General features: G+C 29.8%; 1 protein-coding gene across 2 annotated transcripts in view; it reads left to right on the forward strand.

Moving 5' to 3' along the window:
* Positions 1-12251, forward strand: part of LOC129001675 (G protein-activated inward rectifier potassium channel 3-like) — a 97646-nt gene that overhangs the window by 11681 nt on the left and 73714 nt on the right. Inside the window, exon 1 of one of the 2 annotated variants that reach the window (XM_054429064.1) lies at positions 11820-11899. The exons of the other annotated variant lie outside the window; for it this stretch is intronic. Coding sequence (XP_054285039.1) covers positions 11823-11899 — 77 coding nt within the window. The 5' untranslated portion in view covers positions 11820-11822. Of the gene's footprint in view, positions 1-11819; positions 11900-12251 lie in introns of those variants that run through there. 2 annotated transcript variants of the gene reach the window in all.

Below are 12251 nucleotides of genomic sequence, written 5' to 3' on the forward strand. Positions count from 1 at the left end.
AAAACATTTCTACTTACCTGTTATTTTTTTATATTTGTAGGTAAAAGAGACAAGTATAAGGTTTTTTCCTTATGCTCTTTGATGAGTTTTTTAAAATAAACATAATATTCATGTAATTTATATAGCTTTTCACAAAATATCATAACGTACTGTATTTGAATTTAGTTTCCAACATAGTTGAACGCACTTATTCTTGAACAATATTAAATTCAAAATATTACTTGAACCTTTTTTTAATTTGAACTTTTATACAATAGATAGTTTGAATGAATATTATTTTTAATAAACTTACTTGCAAAGCAAAAAAGACAACGCTTACAAAAGTAACATTTGAAAAATTGCTCTTCAAATAACAAAAACGACCTTTTCTTCGAAAAAGAAATTGACGTTTGAAGTCTTCAAATTAATTTTGTTGTGCTTATTTTTTAGTCTATTTCAATTTATAAAGGTATTCTGTACTGCTACAGGAAAATATCTTATTAACAGTATGCATATATTTTCCCTACGATGCACACGGGCTGAGAAAAAAGGTTTTAAAGAAATATGCTTGCCTATTAATTATTAGAGCCTTGTAAGTAAAAGAGACGAGATGAGGCTTCTTTGATGGGTTGTAAGGTTTTAAAAAATAAATATAATATTTATGTAATTTATAAATAGTATATTTGAATTTTGATTAAAACATAGTCGAACGCACTTATTCTTGAAAAAATATTAAATCCAAACTGTTACTGGTATAGTACCTATTTTTTTAAATTTGTACTTTTACACCATTGATAGTTTGAAAAATATTATTTTTTAATGTTTTTACTTGTAAGGCAAAGAAGGCAACGCTTACGATAATAACATTTAAAAAACTGATCTTCAAATAACACAAATTACCTTTTCTAAGAGAAAAGGCTTCAACATTGACGTTCGATAAAGTAAAATACTAATTTGTGAAATCCTAAACTTTTTTATGCATGTTTTGTAAACGTCCATGCTTGAGAACTCTTATAGTTTACATTTAACATAGTTTACTCCATTTCTTGGTAACAAAATTCCAGAGGACAATCAATCGTAGGGAACAGTACGCTTAGGTATGGAATAAGAAATAAAAAGTAAATAATACGGGAAGAAATTCAGCTTACATAGTTATACAGTGTGTGGACAAACAACAACTAAAAAAATAATTCTTTTATTGTCATACCTTCTGTTTTCTCTATTTAAACTATGTTAAAAAGTAGTTTTATCCATTTAACATTGTTTAATGAAAAAAAATGTAGGTATGGCAAGAAAAACATTATTTCTCAGTTATTCGTTTTCCAAACTAAGCTTATAAGATATTGTAATCTGCATAAAATTTACTAGATTTTAAATACATTGCAAATATTTTGTAAGCTGTTGTCCGATTTTCACGGAATTTGGAATTTTTAAAAGCCGCCGTTTTTAAACGGTTAAAGTGTTTTTATTCATATTTTTCACAAAAATAGTGGCTGATAAGATGAAACATACATACATACATTACAGAATTTCAACGCTGTAGCTCAAGCAGTTAAGGAGTTATGAATGTTTGTGTACTATTCACATACAGACATACAGACCGAAAACTGATTGAGATAGGACACGAGCTATATTACATTTTTTGTTTCTTTTGATATGCTTATTAACGTGACAAAGTTTGTTCATATGGTTGCGAGACCCCTATATAGATGAAAACTTAAGCTGATCTATAAAGATAGCTACCAAGAGGTGTTTAAACTATCTCTTAACAGTTCTTATTAATTTGCCGAATATTTTTAAATAAGCGACAAACATCTGGATCGAATGAGTCCAAGGACAGTCCTATCTGATCCATCTGGATTTGTCATTTGGAAGTCCCCTTGATTCATAACTAACCGCTCCACCGATCCTTGGATTATCCTCCATGTATCAATGCATGGTTGTCCAATGTCATGGAAAACTGGCTTAAATATTACTTAAATGCTATAGTACAATAATACGTTTTGCAACAAATTATTTTTAAGTTTGTAAATCTTAAATGTATATATCTTTCAACGATTTCATTTGTAACTAATGATTGATAAATAAAAAAAAATCTATTATAATGTTATTTACTAGTACCCTAATTAAGGGATACTAATAAAAGTATCCATTGATTTTATTAACACACTATTATTCACAAGTTTAATAAATCACTAAAAAAGTAATTAAAATATTTTAATTGTATGTTTTTTAGCAGTCTACTAATATACAATGCAAAATGCAACCTTATCGAGTCTGTCCTATGTGCTCGTTGGTCCTAATACAGCATTAATATTTTGTGTTGCTACACCCAAACTTAAGTCTACTGATTGACGGATAAGATTAAATCAATTCAATTATATATTTCCATGTTATTCATTAGTTCAATTTACGTGATAAATTATTTTATTCATCGGTTTATACGCTTTATACTACTAAATAAATTGGCGTAGCAAAACTATAGCTTTAGTTCCATGATGGTATTTATTATTCTTTTACTGGCTAAGCAATCATGTAAAACATATACCTACATCAGTTTTTGTATGATATTCATTAACATAACAGAAAATAGTTTTCTTTACCTTTAATTTACCTATACAAATAGTTACATGTTGAACATACAATTGGATGAAAAATTCTCATCGAAACATTGCCAATTGTTTAAAATTTCAACATTAACCACTTTATGGGCAAAAAATATGTCAAGACCTAACTCACAGTAGAACAGCAATAGAACAGATGATTTAGAATAGTTTAAATACTGTAATTTTGTTTTCAATGGCATTTTATTTTGGTTTTGAAAGTGAACGATCCAAATCCTGGCCTTGTTGGTTTTTAACGTCGACATTTTTGTTAGATAGCATCACTAATTTATAGCCAATGACAAATGGCATCTGGTTCTGGAAACAGTCTCGCTTTGAATTGAACTTGTGACCAGAATTGAAGACGACCACTAAAACAACTCGACTACCCAGATAATTAATAAAACAAATATATATATATAATAAATTTGAAACAATATAAGTTATTAGCCAGCCACCACGCCGGTGTGATAAAAAAATCGACCTACTTGAAGTTTCAATAATTATAATGTTTACAAAATGTTTTGTACTGAATTGTAAATACATACAATGGCTCAGCCGAGCCTAGAATCCTTTAGTTTTCTCAAGACGTCGCTTTAGTTGTTGGAAAACGACAAATGCATCGACGAAAAGAAGGTGGCATTGGATTGCCGTAAGCCACAATATTCTGGTGGCACTGACGATACAGATCTCTTCCACCGGATCTTATTTATATGTCTATGACGTCATTCGGAAGTTTGACACACTGCCTTCTATATCGGTTCGATACTCTGCCCGAAATACTGTACAAAATGAATGGAAGTCTGTTGAGTTTTACACACTTATATGTGACTAAATATATGGTGACTAAATAGCCGTTTAATATGTTAAAATAAGAAATTTTGATATACTTTCCTGGTTAATTTGATGTCATTAGTAAATAGTTTTATTTTTTAAGTTAAACTTAATTAATTATAATGGTTTGGTCGATCGATGTTTTTAGGTAACGAAACTGCTGCGGAAAAATCATTACAAATGTCAACACGATATTATGTACATTAAAGTTTATATAATATTTATAAATTAATAATTAGTATGAAAGCCAACATCTATTCGTTTCTATGTGTAGAATATAATAGTCTTACAAACAATAATAAAGATCACCGTGGCAATAATTTAATTTTGTTTGTATAATACAATAATTAGTTGTAAAAAATAAATATATATTTTTTCAAATAAAAACTATTTTATTATCTGTTTACTATACAATAACAATCCAATTCACCATATCTCAATTTGTTTATCCAAATTAAATTTAAAACGATCATGGAGAAACTACATATAGAAAACTATTTTAGTTAAGTTGTGTGCCATAACTTAATGTGACAAAAACCTTCATTTGTGGACAATTTACATTGATAAATTTATTAATAAGTAAAAATAAACAAGTTATGGTTTTATTACATTTCAAATAACCTACCCCGTCACATGTCTTACTCTATCAAATAAATTCTTGTCCAAGTAACAATAACGGATGAAGTCAATTACAAGCAGATTTTGTCCCTCAAGTGTATTGGAATTGAGATAAATTGACGTTAGCATTATATAGCCTTTAGGTCAATATTAGTTATTGTTTTAATCTATTGTTTTTCTGTGTTTGTCAAATTAATGTCTGAACCTTGTTGAGAAATAAATATCATAAAACTATAAATATCATTTGTATAGATGTTCGTTTGAAATTTTACTATCATGTTTTACATAAGCTGAACTCTTGGTAAACTTCAATTCAAATCATTCATAAGAAAAACAAGTATTTTGTGCATGTCAATCTGGCTAACAAGAACAACAGAGATTGTAAATTGAATTTCAATTAATCAATTGTGTAAAGTATAACATCAATGGTATTTTAACATGGAAAAGTTTACTTATCACGTTTGTATAAACAAGAAAGTGACAAATCTCAAGGTCGAGAGTATCTGTGATCTTTTCCGTCTGTTTCGTCATTCGTGGACCAACAGGAGGAAACGGCGACCTAGAAAGTGGACAAGCCATTAATTAAACTCTTTACACTGAAATTGTGACCATTTGCATACTCCAATAAAAATCAAATGAACGAATCTTTTACCATTCCAACTATTAAAGAGTTTTTAAATAATTTGTATAGGTAAATAGTTTGTATAATATGGTTAGTAAGAGAATTTGCTTGAATATTCAATGCAATTTCATACCTAGGTTGCAGCTTGTTTCATACTGGACAAACTTTCCGATGCTTTCTGTTTTTTTAGATTTATTAACATATTATATAAAAATAGTATAAACATTGGAAATCTTATAAACAATTGTATTTATAGAATTTCGAGTGGATAAACGAGATCAAAATACGTGTAACCGTATAATCCTTTTTTCAATGTCATCGTATAACTTTATAAAAAAAAATGGTATCGTGGAATTGCAATGTAGTGTGAAGAGCCAATTACTTTGAATCAAGAAACATACGTATACATTTTGATCAATAGATAATTATATCTACAGACTGAATTCCGAGTAAATGTTGAGACTTAACACTTTGGCGTTTCTCCTGTGGTCCAGAATATACGGAGCAAGAAATGACAAATTGTTGCGTATTAACCCAGAAACCTCGACTGAGAGCACGTGTGTTCGTGCTTTGCTGTGTCAAACCTCAATGTCGAGAGATGAATAAATCTTGGTGACTAATACAACACAGTGAGCTTAGTCTTTTCGTATATGTTGGAATTTAGAGGTCACAGCTAAACTTCAATATATTTCATTAGAGCCTGTGCCATTTTCCGACCTGAGCTCCAGTTTGAGGATCTAGGTGAATATCCTGCAGGCTGAAGAGGACATGATCCTAGAACAGCCTCCCCACAATCCGGGGGTTTCGGCTCCCTCGACTAAAACGTCGCGAAACTTACTAACCTAGGTGAAAACATGGTTCGGACCTTGAGTGAAGGTCGAAATGATGTTTTAGGACCATGTGATGGACTTTAATGTTCGTCCTACTTCAAACTGTTCTTTGTAAAAAATTCCTAAAACGTAAATTTGATGCATTGTGTATTTTTGTAAGCTCCAAAATGCCCCTCTCATGGTTTTGCTATAATATACGAACGAGTGGGTAATTGTCCTTTAGGCGCAGTTTGTATTCATTGGCTCCAACACTCCACCAAACGCAATGAAAAAAAAATGTCTTACAAAAATGTATAGAAGTGATTGAGAATTAGTTGTTACGAATTTGAACATTCATGTGAATGTTTGTATATTTTGAAGAGGAAAGAACCTCAAACTTAATTCATTAGATTTGGTTTAAATTACAAAGACACAACCGTTATCTGACAAATATTACATTTTGGAATGTACTATTGTCCTAACTGAAAATTAAACCGTGTAATATGTCCCCACTTGGCAATCTATTTCGTACAAATGTTATATAGCATATGGTTTTTTAATTGTTAATTGGAATGCTTTGATTTATAATTTTATGTTTGTTTCAATAAATTGGTTTAGTATATACTAGCAGCCTACGTCACTTCGTGACTTCAAAATCCGTTATATAATATTTGATATATAGTTGATAAGGGTGAAAACTATTATTTGTCATCATATCCCTATCATTTGCATTGCGTGCCCTATTATTTTCATTGCGTGTGCGATCTCTTCGAGGCATCTTAATAAAATTACAAATGGTAATGAAACATACTATGAAAACACAAAATCTCTTTACATTTTAAACAAATAACACTACAATATTTTACTTAAATTCCCTAAAACATCAATAAAACATACTATGCAAATACAAAATCATATAACAACACTAAATCCAACGTAAGTAATTTTCTTCTTTACCTTTTATACAAATAGCATTACAATATTTTACTTGAATTCACTGAAACATCACTAACTACAGATAAGCCCATTGATTGTATTTATTATTGATGTAAACAAAATTGTACTATGGCCATCTGTTTTGATGTAAACAAATGTAAACTTGAAAAAGCTCAAATGATTGACAACAGAATTCAGAACAGACTCTGAAATTTTAAAAGCCTGTAGGACGAAGGGCTTTCGCGGAATAACCCAAACCTGCAAAAGGCACATCTAGAGGATAAGAACTTTAATTTATACACAACATGCCTATAAAAATTCAAGGATCGATTTGCTGCACACAAAAATCCAACAACTGTTTCTAATAGATACTATAACGTGGAGTTTTAAATTTTTAAACGTGTTATTAATCTCTTACAGTTAAACTAATAGACTTTTAAAATAATATTAAATATTGTTTTATAGTTTAATTGGGAAACTATACAACACATATACTGTACTAGAATTCCATGATAGTTATGTTAAAGGGGACATTTTAAATGTAAAAGTCTGTAAGAGCTCCAAATTATCAGAGAAGTTATCTCGTTTGGTTTGCTAATACTTCGTCAGGAAAAGGTTAAAAGTTGTTAACCGTTTTAGGAAACTATCTACGTGATAAAAAAGGTAAAGGTAAAATTGTATAGGACATAAATAACATGTACAAATTAGGTTCCTTTAATAATGAAAGCTCTCTGATTAAGGATAATTTTTCTTTACTCTTGAACTTTTAAAGCTTTTATCTTACTGCAACAATTACATTTAAGTAACAAATGGTTATACACGCCATAGTAAACCCCTTGATAGCAAGATCAATTTATAAGAAAGAGCATTGCATTAATGATACATTTTTGGGTTAATATGAAGAATAATGTAATTTGTTGAATTCCATCAAATTACATTAAATTTCACATGTGTATTATATTTCTCAAGTAATATTAGAGTAATACATAAAATAACATTCTGTTTCACTTACATGCAAATCGAAAATAAAGATAACATATTTTAAATTCCATTTATAACTCTGATTTATATTAATTTTGCAGGCTGTCCTTTAATAAATTTCATATATATTTATTATATGTTAAATATTTTCCCCATATATTTTGCATACCTACCTTGTATATTTCACTTATTAATTAATTAATAAATAAATCAAATAGGACCAACCTTGAACTAACTTCAAATAACGCAGCATTTTATTCTATAACTAATTGTTTGTAAGACCTTGTAAAGCCTTGTAAATTTGAAGGTGACAATATTCAAAATTATCATGACTAATTAGGATAGGTTCCAATTTGATTTGTATACATAAGAAAATATTACGTTTGTTTCAAATTATTGTGGTAGTAGTTTATTAATATATAGTATATGAGGTATATGAGTATATGAGGATATAAAAATACTTTTAACTTAGTACATACTTTTATTGAATTACGTTGTTAACATTTTATGATATTGACGGAACTGCATAAGTCATAAATGGTTAAAGATTTAAAGTAATTAGTAAAATAAAAAAATAAATAAGTACCGGTAAACAAAAAATAATTTTTTTTATATATTAATTTTTTACCTGGTTCCAATCCGCTACTAATTTGCAACAAATTGCTTCTAATTGTCCTCAAAAAATAGTAAAATGTCTTTCATGATAACATTTTATTAACACGTCAACAAATGAGCAACGCACAGGATTGTTGTCTCAAATCATTTGCTTGTAAACTTTACTTGTATTGTCGTACTGTGAGTTGTTCTTGGTATTATTGTTTGTTTTGACGGTTGGCCAGACTGTTTATTTACTGTTCTTTGTTCCGCCTGTGTTGGCAAAACCAGCAAGTGTAACTTTCCCGCTTTAACGTGACTGACAAGAGTAACTGAGTTGGTTATTACCTATGTCGAGGGTTGAGGATCCTAAAAGGCCATTTAATTATTCAATTTTTTGTGATAGTATTAATTTTAACTAGAGGTCCTCCAATGGCCGAAAACTCGACCAAAAATATGTAAAGACTTCTCTCTCTATTTTCACCCCACGCTGTAAACAATAAAACATATGATTGGAATTTCTTCAATTTTTTTTTAATTTTCTGTTTACATTTCGTTGTTATTTCGTCACCATCATGGCAACCTATAAGGTCCATGTTAATCTTTTGAAATTTTAAATTTATTTTGTGTGCTTATTTTTGAGCCTATTTTAATTTATAAAGGGATCCTGCACATATGCAGGAAAATATCTTTCTAAAGGCATGCGTAGATTTTCCCTGCGATGAACACGAGCTGAGAAAAAAGGTTTTTTTTTATAGAAACATGCTTGCCTATTCATATATAGATAGTTTTATAATATTTTTGAACTTTTAATTGGGAATTCAAACTTCAATGTTAAAATATGTATGACATTTCAGGCTATTGATTTATTATTCAGGTTTAAGTTGTTTAAAATTAAGTATCCATAGCAACATCTTAAGTTTTTGAGAAGTCCATATAAAATAATAATATAAAATACTCAATCAGCTACTGTATACTGTAGTAAGTTGTTGGCCCATGCACCAACAATCCCTTTTACGGGAAAAGTCACAGAAAACCCAATTCCATACTTAATTGTAATCTTTAATTAAGTATGTAATATCTTAACAAGACTTCTCTCTCTATTTTCACCCCACGCTGTAAACAATAAAACATGTGATTGGAGTTTCTTCATTTTTTTTTTAATTTTCTGTTTACATTTCGTTGTTATTTCGTACATTAGATTGAAAATCTAAAATAAATCTAAAATAAATCAGAAAATAAATCACATAGGTCTCAGAGGCAAATATGTGATTTATTTTCAAATTAAAAGGATAACTTATTTATTGCGTGCGTAATAAAAATGTGTCATATACACATCTTTCAATATAGGTATCTTATCTTATTTTAACGATACAAAATATCTTATAGGAACCTCCATTTTAATTCCCGAGTTTTTATGGCTTGTAGTTTTTGATATATAGTAATCAGTTAGTGAGTTGTGTTTGCATTTTTTAAATATAGGTATCTTATTTTGAATTATCTTAAAGGAATTGTTTATAAAGTAGGTATGATATACAAAACAAGTATATTTTTTCGAACTCATGGTAGTCTATTCTCCCTATTTAGGATAACAGGTATCCTAAACACACAGGTCATATACAGTTTTATACAATTCAAAGTATAATATATTGATTCCCTCTAAAGAAAGGATGCAATAGTATATTTCATACCTGGGCCTGGGGCCGAAAATGAGGTTTTGCTGGCTCGAGATCCGACCGAAAGCTTCAAAGCCCTTTCGACCCGAAGCACGAATACTATTTTTCACCCCACTATACATAATTGAGAAATTTTATACAATAAATGCACACTAATAGTGAAACCAACTAATAACCTGAAAGTTATGTGAAGAAATATTCAAAGAAATCAGCAGAAAGAATAATAAATAGTTGCTAGGCAGCGCAATAAAACAGGTCTATTGCAATTCAATGCTTGTGTATTGAATAATGTTTTAAGTAAATAAGCGAACAGCTTATTTACAGCAGGAATGTAAAAACCTGCTTGGCCCCCAAATGACGATGACAGCTGGCACGGACAGCAAAACTTAGCTTTCAGCCTCCTATTGGCGTTTGAAAAACAGCTAAAACATCATAGTGTGGTAGAAAAACTGTTTTTGTGTTTTAAAGTTGAAGCCTACGAAACCTTTGTCTATTCTGATCATTACTGCGAGTAGTTTTAGCAACTGGTTTGTAAAAAATCAAGTGTAACAAGCACACGAAGAAACTTTAAATCTTTAAGAATAATCACTAGGAAAATTTGCCTAGACGGTGAAAAATCTGCACGGCCTCTCCTGACAAATATGACTAATTTCTACTTCCGCTTGATTTGGGGGGGGGGGGGGGCTAAAGGAAGTAAAAATAACCAAACCGTCTGACCAATGTCCAGAGTATTACTCACCATTCGTGGCTCAAAGAAATTTAACTTGTTAAAAAGTAAGAGACGCTATTTATGATGCTGCAATGACATAGGAAAAGAAGGCACGATAACTTGTAAAATTCACTGACGACCAAATAGTTTGTTTTAATCGTTTAATATCAATCATCGTACTGTAGAACTTCCTACTACTTGCTTGTCCATATGACTATTCTGTAACGGTATTTCACTGTTTTTAAATTTTTGCACATTTGTAATGTTGTCCTTTTATAAAGGAAAATAAGAAACAAAAACTGAAAAGAGAGTCAATAAGCTACACTGAATAAGTTACACTGAATCATTTAAGAAACTATTTGTATCAATTGAATTTACGAATGTTCTTTCTTATTTTGAGATTGTGCTAGGCCCAAAGAAATCCAATACTGTATAAAGTCGTAACGATACCCCATACCCTCCTTTTGGTGATTTTTTTTACCCTGGAATGACTAGAAATTGTTTTATTCGAGAACATTTTTTTTCTTCGATCTGTAGAAAATGTAATCTTATTTTCCCGTTTACAAGGAGTAAATAATAAATCAAATATGAATATCCCAACATACATAACATTTTTAATATCAGTTTTCCAAAATAATAATACATGTACTGCACTGTGTTTCATAATATCAATCACTAATTTGGAAAGTGTCCAATAATAAAAAATCCTCAAAGAAGGAAAAAAACTCCCCGGCAGAAATATTGATAGACCATTGAGCATACTGTATAATATTCATCCTAACACATAGTACAGTATTTATACCATGTGCAATTTCGTTTAGTCCAATAATTTGTGATAGGGAAGTTTAACCAAATTTTGTCTATAGGTTTTTCTTTCTACTACTTAATGCGGGGAATTAAGGAACACTTTGCTAAATATGTTAGTAAACAAAGTTGGCCGGTATAATTGGAAAACGCATTTTCTTTCTGACATTGCAGCGAAACTAACTGATGTGAATTGCCTGAAGTCCAGCGATGCAAATGCAAAAGAATAAATGAATAAAATTAAGCGCGAAATAGGTTAGACCTTCCATTATCACAGGAAGTCGCCATTGGTTGCAACCGGAAGTGATAACATTTGATACACAGTTCAGTCTATTGTCGTTGATCAGTGTAAAAGAGTTGTAATAGTTTATGTAACTTCATCCAACATTAACTCATATAATGTGTATGTGTGATCACTTAAATATTATTGCAGCGAAATGAACGTTAATAGATTCAAAATTACAATAAATTTGTGTCTCACTGTTGTATAAAAATATAAACTTTTTGCGTGGATTTTGTTTCAATACAACAATCACACCCTGTTTAAAGGTGTATGATGTTATAGTAAACCAGATTTTAGTGAATTTGTTTACTCTTCCATTGTGTAATATTGTATTTTAAGTCAATTTTATAATATCGCCATTTTTAAAAATCGTGATGCGAAGTGAAAAACAATCATTGACAGCTAAGCTGAGAAGAAATTGGACTTATATATCCGCCTACTCTAAAAGAAGGTATTGTACAAGAATAGTAGGTAAACAATTTATTTTTTTTAAGTTTGGAGATGTGTCGTTCAATAATAATTTAACTACAGTAATTAAAAACAATTATTTTCCTACTGAACTTCTGTAACTAGGCTGCATATTTATATTCATACAACAATAAATAACTTGTTATATTACTTTTTTTGTGGTTCGATAAAAAAATCTTTGAAAATTAGTTTGGATTAAAATAACATTTATCTTGATTGTAGAGGTTTCAAATAATATCAGTAAAATATGTTAAGCAATCCAACCTTAATATACTGTAGGTGTTAAGTGTAAAAATGGTGAATATATCAGTCGTAATTTATTTATGATGATTTGA

This window comes from Macrosteles quadrilineatus, unplaced genomic scaffold, assembly GCF_028750875.1.
Source record: "Macrosteles quadrilineatus isolate MER2022 unplaced genomic scaffold, UCM_ALF_1.0 Scaffold_8__2_contigs__length_117827958, whole genome shotgun sequence".
In the NCBI taxonomy this organism is placed as follows: domain Eukaryota; kingdom Metazoa; phylum Arthropoda; class Insecta; order Hemiptera; family Cicadellidae; genus Macrosteles; species Macrosteles quadrilineatus.